General features: G+C 37.9%; 3 protein-coding genes across 5 annotated transcripts in view; all 3 read left to right on the top strand.

Moving 5' to 3' along the window:
- LOC102225529 (unconventional myosin-X-like) overlaps nt 1-13685 on the top strand; it is a 71521-nt gene extending 57836 nt beyond the window's left edge. For both annotated transcript variants that reach the window (XM_023336948.1, XM_023336947.1), the window contains exons 26-41: nt 1928-2051; nt 2235-2478; nt 3210-3305; nt 3493-3586; nt 3887-3942; nt 5034-5176; nt 5297-5491; nt 5583-5740; nt 8522-8645; nt 8957-9254; nt 9337-9544; nt 10326-10462; nt 10611-10734; nt 10833-11288; nt 11386-11577; nt 12223-13685. In XM_023336948.1, the coding sequence (XP_023192716.1) occupies nt 1928-2051; nt 2235-2478; nt 3210-3305; nt 3493-3586; nt 3887-3942; nt 5034-5176; nt 5297-5491; nt 5583-5740; nt 8522-8645; nt 8957-9254; nt 9337-9544; nt 10326-10462; nt 10611-10734; nt 10833-11288; nt 11386-11577; nt 12223-12327 (2754 nt within the window). In that variant the 3' untranslated portion in view covers nt 12328-13685. The remainder of the gene's footprint in view (nt 1-1927; nt 2052-2234; nt 2479-3209; nt 3306-3492; nt 3587-3886; nt 3943-5033; nt 5177-5296; nt 5492-5582; nt 5741-8521; nt 8646-8956; nt 9255-9336; nt 9545-10325; nt 10463-10610; nt 10735-10832; nt 11289-11385; nt 11578-12222) is intronic.
- Nucleotides 13686-15191: 1506 nt separating this feature from the next.
- Nucleotides 15192-19961, top strand: LOC102218608 (pituitary tumor-transforming gene 1 protein-interacting protein-like). 2 transcript variants are annotated; one of them, XR_001351210.2, is made up of 7 exons: nt 15192-15401; nt 15690-15745; nt 16313-16421; nt 17437-17539; nt 18714-18794; nt 19019-19065; nt 19430-19961. XR_001351210.2 is itself a non-coding variant. In XM_005800689.2 (7 exons), the coding sequence occupies exons 1-7, from the start codon at nt 15290-15292 to the stop codon at nt 19471-19473; spliced, it is 537 nt and encodes a 178-aa protein (XP_005800746.1). In that variant the 5' UTR covers nt 15196-15289; the 3' UTR covers nt 19474-19961. The 2 variants fall into 2 exon arrangements, 1 of the variants encoding a protein (XP_005800746.1); XM_005800689.2 differs by having other exon boundaries at nt 15196-15401; nt 18714-18779.
- A 1578-nt stretch (nt 19962-21539) lies between these two features.
- On the top strand, nt 21540-26227 carry LOC102218184 (small ubiquitin-related modifier 3). Its single transcript, XM_005800687.2, has 4 exons — nt 21540-21678; nt 22171-22299; nt 22452-22523; nt 25176-26227. The coding sequence occupies exons 1-4, from the start codon at nt 21658-21660 to the stop codon at nt 25236-25238; spliced, it is 285 nt and encodes a 94-aa protein (XP_005800744.1). The 5' UTR covers nt 21540-21657; the 3' UTR covers nt 25239-26227.
- Nucleotides 26228-26326: the final 99 nt, after the last annotated feature.

Here is a 26326-nt window from a genome sequence, read left to right as displayed (position 1 = left end):
GATAGACCAACAACCTGGAGTAGGATTGTTGTCCTTCTGAAAGGTGAACCTCTGTCACGGACTTTTGTAGCCTCTCAACTATGGCTGGAAAATAAATAAATAACAATAGTGATAGGCACGTGACCAATATTAATAAATTATACGTTCTATACAATGCTGAATAGTCTCACTAAACTCTGATCCAGCATTCTGGTGGCTGTAGGCAGAGGAAAGGCTTTAGCTACTCTAAGAGCAGGCTAAAACGTTTGGTGGAATCAACTAATTCACTCACTCTTTGGTTACCTAGCAACAAACTGTTGCTAGGTAGCAGTTTGTGACTTGTACAGCAGCAGTTTCAGGTTTCTCCACCGTGCCTCATAACTGCTTAACAATAAAAACAGTGGCATGGAGTGGAAGAAGAAAATGAGTACAACAGCTTGAGGGGAAATGGTGGATAAAAAGGTCACTTTGTTAGCTTGGCCATATTTTCTGTATTTAAAGGAAGAAAATGAATCAATAATTATCTATATCGACTGATATGAAACGTTATATTGTGATACATTTCACTAAATTATCCAGCCCCACTCTCAATAGGTTTGCTCTGTTTTTCACTCCATCCATCCTCCCATCAACTTTCACCAGCTTCCCTTATATTTCCACATCATAATTCTGCCACTACCAGGTTTCCTTCTGGGATATGCAGTGTAGGTTTTCCCCCCAATGTAGGCTTAAAGGTTCAGTTCTGGTTTCCTCAGATTAGCCTACCTCGTTCTTCATGTTTGCTGTGTTTCCTTCATGACTTGTAGCAAACTTTAAACAGGACTTCTTATGGGTTGTCTTCCCCCCTCACCTGAAGGCTAGATTTGTGGTGTGTGCAACTAAAAGTTATCCTAGCTTGAGATTCTCCCACCTCAACTATGGAAGCTCCTCCAGACTGACCATCGGCTTATTGGATGCTTCTCTTCGCCTGACATTTTAAGTTGTTTGGAGATGTGCCATATGGTCACCATTTTGAGATGCGTTTTTGATCAGGGCTATGTGAGCTGTTCAAAGGTTTTGATATTGGGTAATAACCAAACCCTGCTTCTAGCTTCTTTACAGCTTTAGCCCTGATGTGCCTGATGTGTTCCTTGGATATTATTTGGTAGCATGCGAGAAGAAAATGCTTTAAACAGTTATACTCTACATTGTTCTGGTCAAATACATAAAATTAGAATAAAATACATAAAAGTTTGTAGTTCTGACGTGACAGAATGTGTTCAAGAGATTTGAAAACTCTTGTAAGTCACTATGTTGTAATCCAAATCACTGAAAGTAACATCTGAATCAAGTAGACATAAAAATCCAAAAGAGCAAAATCCTTAGTGAGGAAACTCAAAATAAGCATTATTAAAGTTGAACCTAAACGAGAGCTCACTGAGGTTGCTCTTACATGCACTAAAACACCAAGAATGTCTGGTGTTTATTATTTTGCTTTAACATATGACTTCTCCACACATGATCCTTTGCTGTGTTGCCTGCTGCTGTCACCACAAGGCCCAGCTCACATGGAAACAACAATGAAGCTGAGTTGAAATCATTTGTTTTGGCTCCGCAGATGTGGCTGCATTTGAGCCTAAATGCAAGATACTGCAGGCTTAGCAGAGCCTTCAGTCTGAACTTTGTGGCATCAGCAGAATGTCAGAGGAAAAGAAAAATGTTGTATGTGTTGGCATGCAGAAACGTGCATCTGTGTCGGTGTGAAGGGATGGCTTTTAAAGATTTCTGTAAGCGAGTTCAGACAGAATGTCAGAAGTGAAATTACAGAAATGTGCAGATCTAAAGGAAGTGGTCATTAATTATATTTGCAGCTCAAGGATTTTTTACCTTATGCATGTTGAGCAAAGCATTTCTATGAAATTCACATCCACCCAGAGTGAAGCAACATCACAGTGCTGCTGTGTTTCAGTTCATTGACAGTGACGAAGAGAATGACGGCTACGTGGACACAGATGAGGAGATTTCTAATGGGAGAGTGAGTTTGCTGAATGGCAGTGGGCCTCCATATTTCCATGGCTACCTCTACATGAAGGGTGAGTACCGAGCCACTGCGCATGAGGCATGCAAACGATTAATGCACAGCTAAGCACAGCTTCAATATGTCGACATTGGGTCTTTCAGACTGGTACATATCCTTGCATTTTTGGCACTGGAAGCAACATTGTTTTAAGTGCAATATCTCGTCACATTTTAAAATTATACAATAAACATTTCAGGTGGACTCATGATCCCATGGCGTCGCCGCTGGTGTGTCCTCAAAGACGAGACCTTCATGTGGTTCCGGGCCAAACAGGATTCCCTCAAATCTGGCTGGCTTTACAAAAAAGGCGGAGGGATGTCCACTTTGTCTCGGCGCAACTGGAAGATGCGATGGTTTGTCCTGCGTGAGGCAAAACTCATGTACTTCGAGAACGACAGCGAAGAGAAGCTGAAAGGAACAATAGACATCCGTGCAGCCAAGTAAGAAACCTTAAATAAATGTCATACAGTGTCAAGTATTTTAAAGTAGTTTTATTTCCATCTTGTCACAATACAACCACATATATTAACATTTTCAAGTGGAAAGAAGATTATAAACAGGCCTCAAAATCACTTACAAGTCTGAAAAATGCGTTGTGCTTTTACATTCAGACCCCCTAAAATCCTAATACCTTTAGATAAATTCAAATGCATCAAATTCCCTTCAGAAAACAACCTTGTAGGAAACAATCTGTAAAAATGACAACTGTCGTTATTTTTTCAAAAAATCTGCCTCGAGTTGTAGTAAACTACAGGCCATCTCAGTGGAAACATTAACATGTGGGAGGAGGTGTCTCAGTCAAATATAACCAAAACTGAACTTTTTTGGACTAAAAGCCCAAAAAACTAACACTTCACAGGACACTGGCCTGAACACACCATGATGGCCATAAAATTAAAATGCGGTGGCAGCAGCATCATTCTGATGGGATATTGACTCTAGCATTAGCTAAAGGAAACTGAATTCAAACACCGATTTTTATTTATTTTGAAACTTCTTTGACTATCATTGCTTGCTGCTTTAAGTTGGTTTGTTGCATAAAATACCAATTTGATTCATTGAAATTTGTGGCCATAGCAGGACAAATATTAAAATGTTTAAAGGGTATAAATAATTTTTCAAGGTACTGTTGTAATCATGTTATCAAAATTACTCTGCGTGTCTTTTAAAGGGAGATTGTGGACAACCATGAGAAGGAAAATGCTCTGAATATTGTCACGGAGGAGAGGACTTATCAGATCTATGCCGAGTCCCCCGAAGATGCCAGGTAAATTATATTCCCATTATTTCCATTCATCTTGCTCTCTGCCAAGTGCTGCTTTTTTTAATTGTCTCAACCTACAAGTATAGAAATGAAGTTCCCCCTTGTGGTTGCCCGATGGAAGTTCACCGTTTAATTTCCAATTATGTGTTTGCTGACTTTGTGCTTTCTGAACTCTCTCTGACCCACTCAGTGGTTGGTTCAATGTGCTGAGTCGGGTCCACAGCGCCAGCCCGGAGCAGCTCCTGGAGATGCACCACGAACAGGCCAACCCAAAGAATGCTGTGGTGAGTGCCTCGGCTCTAGCCTCAGTTATTTATTTTTTTTATTTATTGTACAATGAGAAGTGAATAAACATGTAACTGATTCCACTAAAGTCTGAAGGTCCAGTCCAGTTTTGAGGTTAAATTATAACTTTGGTTTTACTTGAAGAATTTGAAACTGAAGCTCTCTGATCCATAGCAAGGTTAATTTATCTTACCTACAACTTCTCTTTTGCAGCCATTAACAGGACCCGATGTCTACAGAAAATATTTTGGATTTAAAAGGCAAAGCTTTTCATTCACACCACCATTTTTTCTTCCTAGGGTACATTAGATGTGGGTTTGATTGATTCTGTTTGTGCATCAGACAACCCAGACAGGTGAGTTTCTTAATGTTATTCCACCTATTAGGATCTTTAAACATCTTTAATTTCTTTGTGAGTTGCTTCTATGCAATCAGACTGTCTTTAAACATTTAATTTGGTCTTGATCAACAGTTTTGATTTGGCTTTTGACTGCTCTCTCTCCCTTTTTATCATGTTCTGGTATCTCTCTATGATTGCAATGTGGTTGGCTGACCCATTGCAAAAGAAGAAAGTATACAAAGAGAAGGCAAAGGAACAATTATAGTGGATAAGCAGTCTCTGAAAGCAAAGCTGTCTTCATCTGGACTTTTTTTTTTTAAAGATGCCATTCCTTTATGGAAAGGCATTTGCCAAGGACTCATTAGAATCCATGCCACTTTTGTGCAGCACGCATTACATTTTAATTAATGTTATTTTGTCCCTTTGTCCACTCAATTTCCAATTTTGTTTACAAGTCTGCAACAATTACCTATTTTATTGACAGAACAAATATTTTATTGAAGTAAGTGTTACTGCACTAAAAGTTTAATTTTCTGATAGTCTCCTAATTAAGGAAAATGTATCTGAATACAGACAAACAGGATGCTGAAACCGATACAGTAACATTATTGTCAAGGGTCGCTAGCTAGGGATAATCCAGACTGATCAACAAACCAGCATTTATGACATGGTATTCCAAAAAATATGCTCAAAATAGGTCTGTGATCTTTAAAAAACTGGGCATTTAAAGTGTGGTTGCATTATTTGCTGGTGTTGCGACAATATGTCAATGTGAACAGACCAACAACAGACATCACAATCTTTGTTTGGTCTGGCACCCTAAGACCAATCATTTAAAAATGCCTTGATCTAAAACAAAACAAATTGCCTGAAAGCAAGATATTTTTATGCCCAAATAATTTGTAGGTAACACAATTTCTCCAAGTAAATTCACAGCAACTTGATAAAAAGCCAAAATCCCCCAAAAAGTGTAAAAAGCTTTTTTATGAGACCAATTTCAAATATCTGAAGGTCTGGCTGCTTGGAAGGAGAATATGCAAATCTAAGATGTGGTTTAACACTTTTTTTTAAAGAACATTTTTCAAAGTGATATTTTCTCTCTCTAGACCAAACTCCTTTGTGATCATCACGGCCAACAGAGTCATCCACTGCAACACAGACACGCCTGAAGAGATGCATCACTGGATTGGTCTGCTGCAAAAATCTAAAGGAGATACAAAAGTCGATGGGCAGGAGTTCCTAGTCAGAGGTCAGCCTGGATCTGGATTCATATGCATGTGTAGTGATAGATTTTCATACAGAAGATTAAATTCAAGTAATCAATATTCTAAGTAGCAATCCATGACAACATGTTGGTTTTAATTCTCAGGCTGGCTGCATAAAGAAATGAAGTCAGGAGCAAAGAGTACCTCTCTGAAGCTGAAGAAGCGCTGGTTTGTTCTCACCACAAACTCCCTTGACTATTACAAGTCATCAGAGCGCAACACAACTAAACTAGGAACACTGGTCTTGAACAGCCTCTGTTCTGTGGTGCAACCAGATGAAAAAGTCTTCAAGGACTCTGGTAAGTTTAACATCAGTTAGCACCATCATTTTTGCATATATTGACATCACTCACACATATATCCCGTGTCTCTTTTCTCCACTCCTCCCAGGTTACTGGAATATCATTGTTTATGGGCGTAAACACTCTTACCGACTTTATACTAAAATGCTGAATGAAGCCATGCGGTGGGCAAACGCCATACAGGGAGTGATAGACAACAAAGTTCCCATTGAAACACCAACTCAGCAACTCATCAGGGACATCAAGGTGATAAACTTTTTAGTTTGACTTTTTGTTGTGATGCAGCCCTGATTCACTGATAACTGACGACTTTAAGGATTGATGATTTATCTCAGAACTGACCATTTCAAATATTTCAGTAAAATGACAAACATTCTTTCTAGCTTAGCAAACCTTTGGCAGGGACACACACGGTTGCGAAGTGAGGTACTTGAACTGTGTGCTGTGCTGTTCATGTGGTTTTGCTTTTCCAGAACATCACCACTTTCTCCCTACCATACATTCAGACTTTGTGACATTAAACTCTGTAATCATTCTTTCAGTTCTATCTTAGCATAAATTTATTTGTATTAGGCCTAATTTATACAAGATTGAGACCATATTTTCAATACTTAAGATTACTTTGAACTTGGAAGGTCTCCATAGGTTCTTGGTGAAGTCTTCTTGTTCTTATTACGAATGCAGTTCACTCTCCTTTCTGTGTGCTAGCATTTGGTTTGTTTTGAGCATGCACAAATCTCCCATGCAGAGGTTGTATTGGTTTGTTATGGGAGCAGCAGCATCTCAGGGTAGTGTGTGTGTGATATAGTGGCAGCAATTATCTGGTGTGGATTAATTATCAGAAAATTTAAAGCAGGCCTCACTCCAAGGCTACAACCTCATCACATCCACACTGGGCTGGAGGTACTCCACAAAAATTAATGTAACACTCTTGGCACCGTGGCTGCTATGTACTGCAGTGTGTAATGTCATCAGTAGGCCTGTCACGATAGCAAATTTTGCTGAGCGATTAATTGTCTCAAAAAATTATTGCGATAAACGATAATATTGTCTGAAGACCTTTTTACACTGATTTAATGGAAATTACGTAATAATGCATGCGATTTCCTGCCAAAGATAGATACACTTTATTTTCAAAAGAATATTTAACACTGGAGCTGATAAACAAAATAAACAAAACAACCAAAAACAAAATGGATTCTCAGTCTCCATTAACAAAAAATGTACTTGATAACATCTAAACAGCATAAAGCCAAAGTGGAAATAAATACTGCATTCAACCAAAAGAGTGCAGATTATGAAGTCTGTATATTATGTTGCCCTTCAGTAATAATTAGATTTAAATAGAGAAAATGGGCTCATCGACTACCTGATGCAATAGTTCACACTACACGATTTTTTGCTCCTATTTTTCCCCTTATGACAAGCTTAGACCTTTGGTCTTCCTAAGAGTGTGTGGTGTGTTACGGTACATCTTCGTTGCCGCTCCGATCCAAATCAGGGGTTTTCCCCACTGGGATCTTAACTCAGCCTGTTGAATGTGACAGGTAGCCAATCAGAAAGCGCGGATTCTCCTCAGTGTTTTCTGAGGGGAAATTACGTCGGGGAATCCCAAACAGCTGACACGGCGCAACCCGAAGTCCAGCGGACATTGGAGATGATATGTGGAAACAATATTAATGTTTATTCAACATGCAAAGAATATAGAAATGACAAGGGGAGGAGTTGGAGCGAAATCGCTACCGCAGTTGATAAACCCGGTAACTTTTCAGCTGTTCTTCGTTACGTGACGTAAATAGGTTATAATGATTTTCATTCAGTCAGGACTTTACGCTGACACTAGCTACACGCATTGCAGGTAGATTGTAGTAAAGCATTGATTAATACCTGGTTTTAAAATTAGTTCACTGGACTTGCAGCCATTATTTTGTGCCCATTGTTGGACACCACACGGCAGGAACGAACCCGATCGAACCGTTATACCAAGGATTTCTGTCGGCTAATGTGTGGTCTGTCAGGTTTTGAAAATGGGCCGACAATCGGCCGACAGCTCTAAGATCTCGTGTCGTGTGCGCTGGGCTTTACACTAAGGAAATGAGGAAGGGAGGGTCAGTGGAGAGCACCGGAGTTGAGCCTTTTTTCATTCGGTGTCATCAACAGAAAGAGAAAAAGGACGGAAGAGACGATAATGCCGATAATTGAAATGACGTCGATAGTTTTAATTTATCGTACGATTAATCGATTTATCGTTTATCGCGACAGGCCTAGTCATCAGCAACAAATGCTGCTCTACACTTAAACTCCTTGTACATCATAGAAATTGGTATGCACTGGCCTCGTCCAGTGCACATATATTCAAACTGTCCAGATTTGGCTGTGCTGGTTGCTGGGAAACTGAATACAGTGTTTTCGGGGTGACTTCAAATGAAAAACAGTTTTCATGCTTTCAAAGTTATAACTTTATTTTCATTATTAGCCATAAAAAGCGATGAAAAGATAGGAGGAAAACGTTAAGTCACAAGGTTTTATGATATAATTTTGCAATAGTCAAACAATGACTTATAGTTCAACTTCATTCTATTTTGCCTTGATTTATGTTTGGCTTACTATAATCAGTGACAAATACAAAGACGTTTTATTTTTTATCATCTGCATGAGTCTTCCAGACAGCATGGTGGTTAAAATTATTGCATAATCTTCAGCAAGAATGAAACATGAGTGCAGAAAACCGTAAAAGAAATAGGTCAATGTATCAGATGGCAGAAGTGTTTAGAAACATCCTCATTCAGATACGATCCCTCAGCTGTGTCATTGTGGTAGGATGAGTATCACAGGGAATTTATTTGGCAGTTGCTAAGAACATAGTAGCCTTATGAAATGCCCTCACAATGAAATACAATTTTTATTCATTCCAGCTGTGTTTGAGAAATCCTGAAGACTTTAGAGCAATCTTAATTTGGTGAGAAGCATTCTTTGTGAGTCAGTTAATAAGGCAGAAAATAACAAATTTGTGATTTGTTGTTACAGGAGAGTAGTTTAAATGTGGAGGCTGTGGAGCAGACGTACTGGCGGAACCCCATCCTGAGATATACCCAGCATCCTTTGCACTCCCCCCTTCTACCTCTACCTTATGGAGATGTCAGCGTCCACTGTGAGTGTTCATTCATGCAGTTTTCAAAGTTGTTGTTTTTTTTTTATTTGTATTGGCCAATTGTGCACTCAGAAAACTCTTTTTAAGAATATTATAGAGGGCATCCAAAGATTAGTGTCAGCTATAAGATGATCCACCTAATGTAATCATTTTTATGTCATAAGTTTTCTGTTTTTCTTTCTGCATTCTGTCCTGTTAACTAGTCTTTTTAGTGTATTTTTATGGTTTAGTTTGAAGTATTCAATGAGTGTGATTAAAAGAAAATAATTTTCTCTGGCTAAGCAAACTGTTCTCCCCTCTGTGTCTCTTAGTGCAAAAGGAAAAAGGTTACACCAGCCTGCAGGACGAAGCCGTGAAGATTTTTAACTCACTGCAGGAGATGGAGGCCGTGTCAGACCCGGTGCCAATCATTCAGGGAATCCTGCAAACCTGCCAAGACTTGAGGCCGTTACGAGATGAAGTTTACTGTCAGCTGATCAAACAGACCAATCACGTCCCGCACCCCAACAGTCCCGCCAACCGAGCCCACTGGCATCTCCTGACCTGCATGAGCTGCACCTTCCTGCCCAGCCGAGGAATCTTGCGCTACCTCAAGTTTCACCTGAAAAGGTGAAGCTCTGCTTGGACTAAGCAATGAAAAGTTTGAGTTCTGGTCTGAACGTTTGTTTTTGCACCTCTGCATTTTCTTCAGGATTAAGGAGTTGTTTCCTGGGACAGAAATTGAAATGTTTGCCCATTTTATCGGGGAGTCTCTGAAGAAGACAAAGGCGAGAGAGTTTGTTCCATCCCAGGAGGAGATCGTGGCACTTCTTACCAGGCAGGAAATGACCACCACAGTCTACTGCCATGGAGGAGGCTCCTGCAAGATCTCCATCAACTCTCACACCACCGCTGGAGAGGTAAGTAGACCACAATCACTGCTCATTGATTAGTTTTCCTTGTGTCGAAACAAATCCAACTTTAAAAAGTCATTTTTAGAAGATTGTTAATGCATAACACAGCTGGGCAGTACTTAATCTTCTCCTGAAACTCAGTGCACAAGGTTGGAACGTACAATTGAGGAATTCTTGACCACTCCTCTTTTTATTATGTCTGTAGTGTCCAGACTCCTAGGTTCTCTTTTCATTTTCTCTCTCAAGCTCTGCCCAAAGGTTTCTAAAAGGATAAGGTCTGGGGACTGAGGAGGAGGTTAATTTTGTGTTTGTTAAACTACTCCTGTGTTGATTTAACCATATATTTTGAATCATTATCCTCATAAAAACCCAATGATGAGTTGTGGTTGTTTCCTGCTAGAAGTCACCAGATGTTTATTCACATTTTGCTGGTATTTCACAAAGTCAATAGACTCTTTAACACCATCAATCCAAAAATAAAAACTAAACCACATGTCCCCTTTATGGATTATTTTAAGGCCCTGTGTCACATCATATTTATACACAAGGAAAGTATGATTCTATAGATTACTAAAGTAAAGTTCCTGGACTCTGAACTGCTTAAGTTGAAAAAAATTAATTAATCACCAGCAATTGTGTTACATTTTATATCTTAAAATGTGATTTTTCCTACTTTAAACAAATGTAGTAAATGTAGAAAAAATAATTTGCACATCTTTACAAGTGGTGACACTAAGAGTGAAAGCTGCTTTGTTAAACATATGACTCTATTTCTTCTCTTTGTCAGGTGGTGGAGAAGCTGATCAGAGGTCTGGCTATGGAGGACAGCAGAAACATGTTTGCGCTCTTTGAGCACAACAATACTGTGGACAAAGCTGTGGAAAGCAGGGTGCTCGTGGCTGATGTTCTGGCTAAATTTGAAAGGTATGCTTGAACCTTTTTCCCCAGACATTATCTTCAATCAGAGACACAGAAATCGGTGTCCTGGGAATGTCAGTGATATGAAGACGAGGCAATAAAATTGTATAAAACCAGATGTGGGAGTGACAGATTTACGGCTTTCTCTCCCCAGACTGGCTGGCAGTGAGGAAGCTCGGGATGAGGGCCAGTGGAGGCTGTATTTTAAACTCTACTGTTTCTTGGATGTCGAAAGCATGCCAAAGGAAGGAGTGGAGTTTGCGTTCATGTTTGAGCAGGTTTGTTTTTCTGATTTCAATTAAATTTTAATAAAATTGCTAAAAAATAAAAAATACATTCATGTTAATGACAATATGTTTTTCTTTGTTTTTGCCAGGCCCATGAGAGTTTGACTCGTGGCCACTTTCCTGCTCGTGAAGAGACACTGCAACACCTCGCTGCTCTGCGCCTGCAGTTCCTGTTCGGAGACAAAACCCGGATCGCATGGAACCTGGAGAACGTTTACCCTGTGGGTCGCCTGCGCAACCGCATCCTGCAGTTCACCAAGGCGGGTGGAGCCTCCGGGTCGGGCCAGACTCTGGAGCGAAGGAGGACCAGCTTCCTGGACGGCACGCTGCGGCGTGGACTGAAGACGGGCTCCATGAAGAAGCAACGCCTGGAGGAGGAGCAGATGCTGGAGATGTGGATAAAGGAGGAGATGTCTGCCACCAGGGCAAGCATTGTGGAGAAGTGGTCCCACATCAAGGGTCTGGATCAGCACCAGGCCATGCTCAAATACATGAGCATAATAAAGGAATGGCCGGGATATGGATCCACACTGTTTGATGTGGAGGTAATTTTTGATGTACAAGAAAGTAGATGACTTCTGGAAAGATTGGGACAGGTTTATATCAGTCTTTGTGATTCTGCTTATGTTTGGGTCTTCACAGTGTAAAGAAGGAGGATTCCCACATGACCTCTGGTTGAGTGTGAGCGCCGAGAATGTGTCCGTCTACAAGAGAGGCGAGCCAAAGCCTCTGGAGACGTTCCCGTACGAGCACATTGTCTTCTTTGGGGCTCCACAGCCCTGCACCTACAAGATCACTGTGGATGAGAGGGAAATGTTTTTCGAGACACCAGAGGTACGATTTTTATTGGAACTTCTTATTGGCTTGTAGAATCCTTTGTGCCCTAACTTTTTCAAATGTTGTCACATTGCAAACACAAACTTTTCTGTATTGGATTTGATTGATTATTCTAAAAAAAAGTTTCAAATGTTCACATTTATTTTCGAATAAAACCTGAAAAGCGGGACATGGTTTTATACTGTCTTTTGGAGTATGTTCCTGACCTTTCACATAAATTTCTGCTGATTCCTCTTAGAAAATAACTCAAACTCACGTAGTTTGGTTATATCAATCTTTAAACAGTAATTCTTAAGTCTTGCTACCGATTCCCAATTGAGTCCAGGGCCATTTTAACATTATAATATCCTTTGATCTAAATCATTCCCTTGTCGTTCCAGCTATACCCTTCCTATTGTCTAATTGCAAGATGAACCTCTGCTCCTTTTGCAGTCACTAATTTGTTTTCCTTCAGAAGTTTCCCATATTTAGTTACATCTTAAAATGTAACTAAATACGGAAATATAATTGATTCCCGTATTTATTTCAAGGGATATAATTGATTTTGCAAGACATTGGACATTCCAGATGCAGTTTTGTTTCTTTATTTTTTTAACCATTCATAGCTGTTGACTCCCCTTTAATTTGCTGCATTTCTGCCAGGTCGGAGAGATCACGAAGATCATGAAAGCATACATAAACATGATCGTGAAGAAGCGCTGCAGTGTCAAATCTGTGTCCAGTTATGGAACCAACTGGATCCGGTGATCTACTGGAGACCGACACCATACCCACTCAGCTGCCTAAATGGCACAGAGAAAAGGTCGAGATGAGAGAAGAGGAACCACCTGCGATTTTGCTACAAAGATTTTGAGTTGACATCAACACACTCCATTTAGAAATTCCCCCAATAATACCCAAACATGATACTTCTCCTACCTTTTTGGGCAGAGATTCTGAATGTTTATCCCGATGGACCTTCAAGATCTTCCATGTAATCTCCAAAGAGTTACACTGGTCATTTCACTTTTTTTTATTTTTTAAACTGAAATCAGGCATATTCTTCATGGATTTTATTTAAACATTTTGAACTCTTTGAGTATAATTTGAAACACCTCCACATCTAAATTACTAAATCAAAACATTTCACACAACTTATGTGGCATATGCACACTGACAGAGTTAGCACCTTTATTTATTAGATTGGTGTTTTATTTTTCCAAGAGTTTTTGGCCCCTTTTCTAATGAATGTTCTCCAGAATGGAGATCCCTTCAGGGTATTTATTAAGTCCCCTCATTCTGCCTTACTTAACAGCATAAATGTGGCCTTGCAGAAGCAAAATATAAACTGGTTTGTGATTATTTACACATGTGAGGCAAAACCAATATGCTAACAGGTTAAAAAAGAACTAAAACTGATCAAACATGATGTTAGTAGATACACCAATTAAAAGTCTAAAACCCTTTTGTTCTACCAAGACTGAAAATTACAAAGTAGCATAATATGTGTGCTTCTGTTCCAGAAGAACAAATATGAGCTGAATGTATGTTTAAAAACAGCCAAAATGTGTGTTATAGAATGAAAGCATGACATTTCATTGCATTTGTGAGCATAGTTTGCTTGTGTGTTTTTGCCTTTTGTCAGCAATCAAGTGAGGGTGTGGTATTTATTTATTGAAAACACTCAATGGATTTGAGAGACAAGAAAGCTAAATGTGCTTGTAATGAATTGTTAGTCTAATTTGTGCTTGTATGTACACGGAAAGTGATGCTGAAATGGACCAGACGAATTGACTCCATTTTGTTTCTGGGCTTCTCTGACTGTTAAATTTGTATTATTAAGTCAATGCCAACCAATCTGCAGTATAGTTCACGGTTAGAGTAATATAATGTCGACATAAGGAGCTTAGTATTTACCTCACATTAGATCACTGTCCTCCATTACACCACGATCATTTTCACCAACAGTGGACACTTTGGTCAGCTGCCGGCAGCCACACCAGAGAGTGAGCCACCTTGCCGTTGATTACGACTGTATTTTTGAGACTTCTGATTGTTTTGATGAGGCAAAAAACCCTGAAAATGTTTTATATAAGAATTTAAAAATGCTTTAATAAATTATTGTATTTGAAATAGTTTTTGTGTTGGTTTCATCCTTTACAATATGATTGAGACGATGTTGGATGTGTCTGAACAGGAAACATCAGAAATGAATAGATTACAGCAAAATACCGAATATTGATTCATCTTTTATTCCCTCACAGATACTTTTTCTTTAGCTTGGAAAACATAAATAACTTTCTTTTTAAACACTTCAAGAAAATATGTTCTGTCTTTAGTGAATGATTTGGAAAATATGAATGTTGTGCTCCAAACCAGCTCTGGTACTGGTCAGTTGTTGGCCACCTCAGTAAAAATTTTCTTGCTCTGCCACTAGTCCCAAGCAAATTAAGGACAGGTTGCAACAATAAAAAGAAAACATTTGGATACATGCATATTCAATGTAGTTTATTTATACAGTGCCAAATCACAACGCATGTTATTTAAAAGCACTATACAATAAAAACAAAAAAATCAGTGCAGTTCAATCATACAGGTCCAGTCCATACACTCCAATTGATCCTAGCAACCAAAACCTACAAACAAGTTCAGTTCATAACTAAAATTGGTCAAGAAGTTTTCTATCTAAGGAAACCCGGTAGATTGCATTGAGTCATTGACTCCTCACTCCTTCTGGATGAGCATGTAGCGACTGGACAGTCGATTGCATCGTGCCGTTGACCTTCCCTCACCCTGAGAATGCATGTAGCGACAATGGAAAGTAAAAACCCTCTTTCTTGCCACAACCAACTGGACATGTGAGAAGACAGAGCATACACAAAAATGAAAACATAAAAGCACTGATCCAGGAATACTTTCTAAGTTAAAGAAACCATAAGGGGTTAACGGCAGCAAGTTGCTCCTCTGGGAGAGAAACCCAGTTAAACAGATGAGCCAGTAGTTCACCAATGTTTTAAACACTGATCATTTATAAAGCTGCAGTTAAACTCAGTGCCTCTACAAAAAACATTACAAAATTAGTTGAAACATTCAAATATATTTCTCTAAATGTAAGTAGCTTCTACCTCTTTAGCCATGCTAATATTATTCATGCAAAATCTTGATGAGCCTACAGACAGATATAAAGACAGAATGCCCCTTACAAAAAAATCACATGAAAATCACATGTGATCACGTGACTTTCACATGTGATTTTTATGGGATTTTTTTTGTAAGGGTTATGTTATACCATAATCATCTTTAGACAGTTAACTATTTTTACTGAAATTTTACATTATGCTCCAATATTTCGTCTATAAGCAATTAAAACCTGCAAACACAGCAGAATGACTTAATTGCTTTTACAACTGGAATCGTGTGGGTTTTGTCACTACGGTTTACCCGAAATTGGTTCATTATGGTCCCTGTCATTAAAATGGGTAAAGTTCTCATTTTGTGCAATAAAGTTTTTATTAGTTTGAAACCCAGTCAGGAAAATAAACCTAGCGCTAGTTAAAATCCAGACAGTAAGCTTTTTTTTTCACCTTATGAAGCATTATTATCTCTCTGCCACTGATTCTTGACAGAAGCGTCAGCTGCTCATGACGTCCACCATCGTAAAGCAGACGTCCAGCCTTCACTTTTCACAAACGCCTTTTTTCCGTCTCCACAGCTTCCCACTGGTGGCACCATGTTCGGGTTTTCCACCTCAGCCTCCTCTGCTTTTGCTTTATTTTTTAACATCTGTGTCTTTACTGTTTTTGTCGCTGCAGCAGAGGCGCAGACACCGTCCCCGGCTCCGGGTAAGTTTTCTTCAGGCTGTTGTGAGTTGTTGTTTTTTTTTATGTGCGGTCATTGTGGTCAGGAGGTTGTCACGTGACATCAGTAAATTAGATTTATAGTGAGCAAAAACAAAGATCAGCGACTTGGATAATGATTTGGCCCATAAGCTTTCTAAACAGGGCTTTTGTTGCACTCAACAGTGAAACCTCGTGTTTTTCAATCTGAGTTTTACAAGTGCCAAGATGGAACACTCACAAACCTCTGTTTTATTGTGCTTCAGTTTTCATACATCATTTTCTCTGTTTCAGCTCCTTGTAGCCTGAAATCCAACAGTAGTTGTGATGAATGTCTGCAGAATGTGGCAGTAAGTTTTCCACCCCTCAGTTTTTCCACTTTCTTGGTGTGTTGCCTTGGTCAGTGCGTGCTTTTGCTATTGTGATTTCTCATCAGAAGTCAGCGATGGTCGATTTGAATTTGTTTGTACTTTTCCCTCTTTTTTTCTTTATAAAATCATTTTATATATATATATATATAAAAGATCACCAGCCAAAAATAAGGAAAAAATACATTCGTTACAGATTTTTAAAGATTCCCAGACTTGCGCCTAATTCTGTGCACTGACTGTAGGGGGCGCAGTATCAACGGTAGACGTCAAAGGGGTTATCCTTCGTGTTTTTAACCACAAAACAAATATTAATTAACCCAAACGTATGAAATAAACAAATATGTACAAGTTTAATTCGGTTTGACTGAGGTTGAGTTTTTAAAAACAAAATGATTTGAGTTTATTTTTCTGTACCTCTTTGAATAGGGAAAAAATTTGCTTGTATTTAGTTTTATGTGTGTTTTATAACACCAATACCCATTCAAAAATCCATTGAACTCTCATATGTACCAATGAATATCTTTGTGGGGTTTTTTTCTGTTGCAGTGCTTGTGGTGCTCTTCCTCCCAACAATGCATGGACTACCCAGTGAAGAACATCCTGCCCCCCAGCAGTGTTTGCCCCCTGAATGATGCACGATGGGGGGTGTGTTGGGGTAAGACAGCAACATGGGCTGTGTGTCAGCCTTGTGTATATCTGTTGTGTTTTGACATATATTTTGTGAGTATATGTGATGTTTTTTTAGTTAGAATTATTGAGTAAATATCAGGTATGTGCAGTTTTATTATAGTAATTTTATTTTTATATATGTGTTCATTTTGAAAATTCAAACTCAGGCAAAATTGAAACAAGAAATTACATTAACAAAGAGCATAAAATTTAAAAAAAAGCATCATGTATATCTCAAAAAGGTAAATAAATCGAATTCACTATTTCAAAAAATCAGCAAAGCAAAATCAACCAGTTGCCAACAGTATAGTATTTCTCAAAGGTTAATATTCCATGTTAATAATGTCTAATTTTTTATGCAGTTTTTACTGTTTAAATTCTTATCATTTCTATCAGTTTTTTTAGCATCATCTTTGTTTTTGAATGTAAATACAAAAAGTGTCTGCAATTAAATCCTTTAACATTCAACCACTTGTTGAACTTGATCACTTCACAAACCATATTTCATTTTAGATTTAAGTTATTCCCATAAACAATGCATCATACAAAAAAGCAGTTTAGAAGGTATTTCACAAATGTATGTAAAAAGATTAAAGAGAATAATTGGGGTCAATATGTCAGGCATGGATGATCCTGTCTGGGACCCATTTTTAGTCAGGTTACTGACTATATGGGCCCCATGTGTAAATGGAAGCTAGAATTTCAGTCAGCAACCAATTTCCAGAATTGTTTGGCTATTGGTGTAAATCTGAGCCTACCAGACCTTGTCAGCAGTTTTAGAAAAATCAGTTTAAAATGTTGGAACATTGTAAAGAGCTGCTACTTTTTTTTCCAAACAATTTAAAATCAAACATTTTATCTTTGAGATTAGTGTAGTACAACCTGCTAGTTGATCATAAACCCTCAGGTCAGAGATCACATTGTTACACTGCTGAAAGTTTTTTTTTTTATGGGTGGATTTTATTCATTTCAGTTTTCATTTCGCCTTTTAAAATTTACAGTCAACTTCCAGATATTGATCATCACCATGTCAGTACTGGCTGGAGTCATCATCATTGCCATTCTCGTCTGCTGCTTCTGCTGCTGCAAGTGTCAGAGGATTGGGTAAGCTGTGAGTCACATGAAACACACTGGCAGAGGAATCTGGTTTATAACCAAAGGAGGAGGCAGAGTGGTGGTGAGTGGGACACAATGGGTTATTATTCTGTAAGGCTGGGCTGACACCGCTATCTCCAAAGAGCTTTCTCTCACTGTTGCATTTAAGCCTCAGCCTCTTGTAAGAGCTTGGATAATAAAAGAATAACTTCACTCTATTTTGGATATGTGCTTAGTTTTTATTTTCACTTTTTCAATGTCAAAATCAATAAGCCACCTTCTTTTCTGCAGCATTCCTTGATAATTAGTATAATCTTCTCTTTTGTTAGCCAAGAGCACTTATTCAGATGACTCCTCACTAATAAAAGTCTAAAATATGGTGCCTTGAAAAGTATTCAAAACATTTTAACTTTATTACATTTTACCACATTGAATAACAAATGTGGGAATTTACACCAAAGCAAAGTAATATATAGATAATTGTAATTTATTTTCACAAATAAAATTTATGTTTGCAGCCTGTTTTATAACCCAACTGCTTTGAACTTCTCCAAAGCTCTATCGCCGACCTGTCACCTCAGAGGAAAAGGGGTTTTTTTATGCAGCAAGGATATATTAAAAGTGTAAGGGCTGTTCATCAGAGGATACCCAGGCCACGTCACATTAACCAAACATATAAAAAATGACATCAATGCTTTGTGTTTTGTCTTTTCGTTCCACAAACAGAGCACTAACCCACAGCTGGAGCTTTCTGCTGTGTTTTATGGTGCTGTTTTGTATTATGTTCTCCAAACCATGAGAATAAATGTTCTGTGACTTTCACAGAACATTTGTATTTATATTGAGATAAATTACACACAGACTGACTCTATTTACTAATTAGAATACTTTGGAAAGCCACTGGTTACATTGGATCTTATTGTGACGGTGTCAGAGTAAGAGAGTCTCAAAGAAATGGAGCCACATATTCCAGCTTTTTCTTCCAGTCCAATCATTAAGCATTATTTTGTGTGGTCTATTGCTTAAAATCCCATTAATTAAAGTTTTTGGATGTAAGCTGACAAAATATGAACAGGTTCAAAAGACACCGAATCTCATAAGAATTTTACATCTTCTTTAAACCATTTAATATTTTAAACATATAAACAAAGCAGTCATATTTTTTTATTTTTTTATTTTTTAGAAACAAAAGAGAAGATGCGCAGGTGGAAAGACAGACCCGAGCGAGGAAGGCCCGTCAGAAAGCCAGGTGAATGGCTGTTGAGTAGGTGTCTGCTAAGAACCTGATCAATCCCTGTTTTCTAGCTAGATTTTCATGTGGCCAAAATCTAATTTAAAATAATTTTCAACCAATTACATGTTTCTTGTTTCAAATATACTCTACACATTAACTCAGTTGCGTATTAATTTGATGTGAAAATAAACAGATCCAAGCTGTCCGAGTTGTCTGCCGTTCAACAGTTTCTCCTTGATTTTCTCCCCTATTAGGAAAACAGAGATCCAGCTGAGGCATGATGAAATAAGACAGAAATATGGTGAGACCTACTCTTTTGATGATGGAATTTGGAAATTTTAGCTAGGGATTTTAGGATATAGCAAATTGTTAATGTGCTGTTTTTAAAAAAGAAAGAATAGCACAGCAAAATATATTTGATAAGGTAGTTGGAGAAAGTGAAGAATAACAAACGATAATGAAAAGAAGATTACAAAGAAAAATCTTCTTTTTTTTTCAAGTGGTCAATGTTTCCATCTAGTGGATAAAGGCAGAACTACACTTCTCCAGTTACTGAAACTCTTGCTCTTTTGTAAAATCCACATTTGCCATTATTAAACACTAAAAGTAATTAATGCAGTTAGCACAGATTCCTAAATTCAATCTTTGTTCATGTATTTTAATAGGCATAGCGAAGGAAAATCCTTACGCCCGCATGGATGATCATTAGGAGGAATGTCAGTGAAGAGGATCTTTTTGATGCCAATGAAATATAGTCACATGAGTACCTATTGATAAACTGTGATCTTCCAGATTAATTTCAGTGTGACCGAGCTAAAAATAAAAACCTTGTCTTTACTTAACACTTGTTTCACAAACAAAGGCCCCCTAATGTCAGTTTAAAAGGATTGTTCAACTAATATGCTTTTCTGTCCATGTGTAAAACAAGCTGTAAGGCACAGTGTTGTCACCCAAGATAAGCTAAAACATTGATACTGAAGGATTTTACAGATATTGCAGTGTTATAACAGCTATGCTTTCATTCTGCATCAGAACGACTGCGGTCTGATCTAAAGGGCCTCTTAACAGGTTTTAATTTTGTCTGATTTCAAACTTTATTAGATTAGTCTTAAAATGTATCAGAGTCTTTTAATGACTTGATTCGTCAGATCTTTGTGCAGGTAATAATAGATTTGAAAATAAAGACAATAAACAATTGTTTGCTCTGCTTTTTTCTACTTATAAATTCATTAAAGTTCATTTCTATGTTTAAAAAAAGATTATTTTAACCACAAAAAGAATCTTGTGGTTAAATAGTATGTCCATCCACTGTACAGTATATGCACTTAGTAGTTATTCAGACCTCCTTTTGCACAAATTACTGGATTAATGCAGCGTAGCATGGAGGCGATCAACCTGTTGCACTGCTGAGGTATTAAGGAAGTCCAGGTTTCTTTCATAGCAGCCTGCCTTTGTTGTTGGCTCTGGTTTCTCTCATCCTCTGATATGTCGATACTCCACAGATTTTCTACCTGGCTTAACTGAGATCAAGCACAATGAGGTCATTAAAACATCTATTACTACATTTGGCTGTGTGGATAGGTGTCAAGTCCTAATGAAAAATCAAATCATCATCTCCATAAACTTGTCATCAGAAGGAAGGATGAAATACTAAAGTTTACTAGTACATGGCTTCACAGACTTTTCCAGCCCTTTTTCCAACCCTAATTCCAACCTGAGTGCAAATTTTTCAAGTTTGTCCTAAGTTTTGAAATTTGGCCTTACAAAATACCAGAATTTGCACATAACTTTATCATTTTTGTCTTTCTGGTGACATCATTGTAAAATATTCAAAATATTGTGCTTACTCAGCACTGCAGTGCAGAGTAATACATTTTACTCTTAAATAATTTCTTGAATGACAAATTTTTACATCCATTTGAGTAAATTATATTGAAGAAGTGCTAATACTTTTGCACGAGTACAATTTTTGGGTACACACGCCTAATTATATAGTGGTAGAAAAAAAAGACAAAAATGTAATCATTTTGGAGTGGACATCAGCCATGATGTTGATCCTATTTTAAAAAAAAGTGAGCAGAGCTAAAAAGTTGTATTCAAGTAAGAAGGCCAACAAACCTGACTCAGCCAGACGCACTAGGGAGAATGAGCCGAGATAAGAAATCCAAATTTGTCAGAGGATACAGATTAAAACTGAGGTCTACTTAATATCCAGGAAATGTGTGTTGTTTTTGTAATTTTAAAAAATGCTCCTTGAAAAAGTGGAAACTTAATGTTTCTGGCATTTCGCAAATAGAAACATCCTTGGTAAAGATAACTAACCTAAAACAGACAATGAGAAAAATAGTTTTCTTATTACAGTGTGACTAAACATTTGGTTTTACCTATATTTTCCTCCAAATAATTTATTTTATTTAAATTACATATTCTTAAGCAAGTAAAACATCAACTTAACAGTTGGAGCAGGCTTGCCATACACATTTAAATCAATATTACATATTTGGATTAATGATTCAGTCTCCCTGCTTCTTCTTCTTCTTTCCTTTTTTCATGGCGGTTGCCAAACAACTTATAAGTGCATTACCGCCACCTTCCAGACAGTCTCCCTGCTGCTGGCTGAAGCTAGTTTTATTTCGTTAAGACGGGATACGTCATATCCGGCCCAGCTCTCTCACGGGAGTGCGCAAAATTTCTGTACGCGTTCACGTATCCGCGGCCCCGTGAAGTTTGGGAACACGTGATGCCGTTTGGTCGAATCAGATTTTAAAGTTCTGTCCTGTGCGCGCTCTTGCTCCAGACGAAATAGCCGGGCCGTAGGAGGTGAGAGCAACCCGCCTCAGCAGCACCGACACCAGGCTCCACGTTTGTTCCAGGCACCGGAGAAAGTAGCAGCATGTCTGAGGAGAAGCCAAAGGTTGGTACCGGGGTTCTGCTGCGGAAAGCCGCCTCTTGGTTCAGTGTTTAATGCTAATAATTACCGCTGTAAGTTTGCGCTTAAGACTGCGGTAACCGTGTTTAAGCGGGCAGACGGGGAAAACAAAGGTTTGCGGATATTCTGGGTCTGTGCGCACATTACGCTTGAATTTAATATTTTTGATAAGTTAACTGTAGTTTTAGATATTGGGCTGCATTTAAAATAATTTATATTCTTAAATACAAGCATGCGGGATGGTTAGGGGGTAAATCATTTGCGTTTTCCCTGAGCGTTTGCGCCATTGTGGCTCTCTGCGCCAGTTTTCAGCATGGGCTAGCATGCTAAGCTAACCCCCTGGATGAACAGAAAGCGGCATGGATGTGTGAAACCTTCCCTCGGCGCTGAAATCTGACAGAATTAGCTCTAGCTACTCGCTCCCGGCTAGGCTGCTTCTTGAGTTCGTGATGATGAGGATGAGTAATTTTGTTGCAGGAAGGAGTGAAGACGGAGAACGACCACATCAACCTGAAGGTAGCAGGTCAGGATGGATCAGTGGTCCAGTTCAAGATCAAGAGGCACACTCCGCTCAGCAAACTCATGAAGGCGTACTGCGAAAGACAGGCAAGCTCAGCCCCCTTTACACTGAAATACACCTGGTTTCTTTCCAGGTGAAAAGAAACCAGGGAGTTTTTTTTGTTGTTTTTAATTTCAGACTTTGCATCACAACAGCTGGTTTCAGTTTTGATTTTGAGTTGCTTTTTTGTCTTTCACAGGGGCTTTCAATTCGTCAGATAAGGTTTAGGTTTGATGGACAGCCAATCAATGAAACAGACACACCTGCACAGGTTTGTAAAGCACAACATCACATCTTGTGGTGAAAGCAAGGTTACATTTTTCAGCTTGCGTTTAGTGCCTCCAGATGTTTGAATGCTCTTTAAAGCATACAAAATAACTTTGAGAGTAGGGAAGCTCTGGGTAACATTTTGCCATTCCTTGTCTTGAGGAATGATTTTTACGTTTGCGGAATCCAATTTTGTGAGTCACGTCCTTTGTATGTATTTTAAAATGTACAATGTGGAAATTCCCTACAAATTTATGACGTATGCTTCCAGAAGACGTAAGCTTTTAAAGGAAACATAAAAGGAATTCGGTAAGGGGAGATTTTTAAGGATGCAAACAGGGAAACGATTATTTGAGATATGAGTAATGAGAAAAAGAGGCAAGAAGGGAGAAATGACCCAAAAAATGAGATAAGACACAAATAATAATAGGGATGAAGGATTTAGAAAATGAAAGGACAAAAATAAGGTGAGGACACATTTAGTTTTTCATACTTATGCTTTCTTTATTTTATGTCAATATTTTTCCAAGTCTTGATTACAAATTTCTCAATTTTTCATATTAAAGTAAAACATCTTTAGCATCTTTAATGGTGATGATAATTTTTTACATAAATATGTGTTTATCTTTAAGTAAACACAACCTGAGCATCAGTATAATGTTAAAGCGGAGGTTTAGGTAGTTTAATAATGTGGAGCTCTCGGGTGCGTTCCTTTCCAGTCAGCTGGTTGATGTGATGATTAAGCAAAGAAGGGAGAGGGGCTTCTATTGAACTGGAGGCAAAGCATTTGTCAGCAGGAATCTGGAGACCCTTGGAGCGATCAGGGTTGATTGTTATTCATTAACTGCTGGAAACGTAAATGAGCTTTGAACTAAAAACTGCTGGAGATCCCCTGCTGGTTGGTTAATACACACCCTGGGTTTGTGTATCTTCACTGACTTTTTATAGTAATTGAGGCATTTTCTAAACTCAAAATTCTCTGTTTCAGTATTAAATCAAATGAGTAAAATGAGCAACAAGTTATTTTGTTGTACAGCTAATAGCCTACAAACAGAGAAGAAGGCATTTCTCTGTTACATGGATAAAACAAAAGTATATAAACACAATGGGGTGCAATATGAAGTGCACTATGTTGGCAGCATTTTAACACCTTGAGGCAGAAGCTGGTGCTTCTCCTTTTGATATTTTGGTATAGTTTTATTCATTCGGTCGGTGTGAGGGGGGTCTCTGATGCCGAGGGCCTCATTCCTGCAGTGGAAGTGGAGCGGACCCTGTACAGAGGGCCAGAATACTCCAGTGACCCCTCAAGTCCCCTCACTTACTTGGCAGTGGCAATGTAGTTCGCTCATCTGCCATATGTATTGCCTAAAATTTAGTGCACTCCTTCTACTCTCCACACCTTTCTGCTCTCCGGCTCAAAAATGGTGTGCAGTCGATGTTCAGCAGTTAATCTTAAATGCTAGATTAAAAAAGGTGAATTGAAGATGAAAGTAGCCATGTAACAATGCTATCATCATTACTGTTTCATCACACTTATCAGTTTTATCACAGCTTGTTGGAATATATGTAAATGATGCTGAATGGATTATTGCAGACTGAATGTAATTTATTAATGGTAAAGCTGACGGCAAACACTTTTTTTTATTAAAGTATGCTTGCATTATGTCTTCCATGTTAACAGATTTGGCTACTGATATTTAAATGACATTGGAAGACTGCAGAGTAATCCTACAAAGCATTCAGTCTTATTTTAAGGAGCACAGTAAATACTGTCCAATGTTTTAATTAGCTTAAATTATTAAAAATTTTGTGAATGTTTGCAATTGTTCATCTGCTATATTGACAATTTTCATAAAGTAGACTTTGTCAAACTGCTTCAATAAAAACAGTCCCGTGCTGTTTGCACTTGTGCCCAGTATAAGCAGACCCTCACTACAAAACTGCTGGTCCATGAAATCTGCAGTTTCAAAATTAAATCGAAGAACCAGACTTTTTAATATTTTAATATTCAGTTAAAGTTGCTCTGCTTTCATTGATCAAACTTTGAACAAGATTACTGTGAAAACAGTCTAACAGAAATGCTCATTTAAAATTAAAGTTGCTTTTGAAACATTATAAATGAAACATTGATAAACATTTTGATGTATAATACTGCCCCCAGACAAAATGTTATGTTTCAGTGGTTGACTGTGTCTTCTATGATTGTATTTTCTGTGTTTTTATGATGCAAAGTACTTTGAACTGCCTTGTTGCTGAAATGTGCTATACAAATACACTTGATTGATTGATTGATTGATTGACCCTTAAAATAATATGTGAAGCGGCTCCTAATAGAGGAACTGATGCAGCAAAATATTTCACTTCAAGGTTGTTTTCAAGTTACATCTTTGAGTTTTTAAAGGAATCAGGTCGACACCCATTTTATTTATTTTTTGAGTAACCTAATTTCTTTTTCTAGTTTTCTGTGGAAACTGGGGGGGGATATGCAATTCTCTTTGTGTTGTACTTTGGAATAAAACACACACTGTTCTGGATGTGTGTATGAATATTTAAGCTATTCTAAGATTTTTAAACTTTCCTCAAAATTATTAATTTGAACAGATTTGTATGACCTTGTGCATGCTTTGTTTTTATGACTAAATGCTTTTTGTTGCAGCTGGAGATGGAAGATGAGGACACTATTGATGTATTTCAGCAACAAACAGGAGGAGTATACTAAGTGGCATTTGGACTATTGGTGTAATGTCAGATTTTGTTCATGTTGTATTGTTTATTTCTACAAGTTAAGGTTTTGTTTTTGTTTTTCCTTTTTTGTGCTTGGCTTAATGCCAGGCTCATGTTTTTGGCAGACATTCAGGGGCTGGGGGTAGGGCAATCCTAAGGCTGAAGTAATTCAGGGGAGCCCTTTTAAAAGTGTTTTATTCTCCTAAATGAACTATTTGTCTGAAGCTGGGGCTTACCTCAGATCGGACATCTTGTAAATGGAGGGATTGTGTGGCAAGATGTGCTCGAAACTCTTGAATCATAAGCCTTATTCTGTCTCAATTTATAAGCATTTAGACTTAAAACGGGTTAAAATATTTTAATTGACGTACTGGTTAAGATATCGTGTGAAATTTTCCTCAACCTGAGGCTGATTCTGATGTCTGGTGACGTTTTTAAAACCATGTAACATATTTAACATAAACAGGAGAAAATCTTGTGCAACAAAGGGTTAAATATCCATATTATATTTAAAGCCAATCTAAATAGTGTTGTATGGTTTGCAGGACCAAAAATGTGGATCTCTAAGGTTGTAGATGTATAAGTTACTGTACATTGTTGGTTCCTTAGTCGTACGTAGGGAAAACCGTTTCCTTCACTTGTAAATTAACTTTGTCACATGTAATTAAACTTTCAGAGTGGAAAAACAGCTCACCTTTTTGGTCCATTACAGGCGCATTTGTATACATGCAAAGTCATGCAAACTGTCTTGACAATTTTTGAATAGGTTTGTAAAAAGTTCATCACATCTTTTTTTTTTTTTTTTTTTTTTTTTTGTTAGCTGCTTATTGTTTGATTACTGGGATTTTTTTTGTGTTACTTTGAGAATGTCGGTGTTCTAAATTTAACTTTTAAGAGCAAGTAGGGACATTGGCTTTTCTTCATCATTTGTACATTATTTGTCCCTGTTCTGTGTACAATAAATATAGTTTGATACCTCTTGAATTGTCTGCTTGACCTTCATTTGTGGTTCATTGCTGGGACGATTGGTATTTTTACATAGTTAAATATTCCTATGTGCAGGTTGTGTTGGGGTATAATTTG

This window comes from Xiphophorus maculatus, chromosome 7 (assembly GCF_002775205.1).
Source record: "Xiphophorus maculatus strain JP 163 A chromosome 7, X_maculatus-5.0-male, whole genome shotgun sequence".
Lineage (NCBI taxonomy): Eukaryota > Metazoa > Chordata > Actinopteri > Cyprinodontiformes > Poeciliidae > Xiphophorus > Xiphophorus maculatus.
The sequence above is the reverse complement of the archived record's forward strand: the minus strand, read 5'-3'. Positions and strand labels throughout refer to the sequence as shown.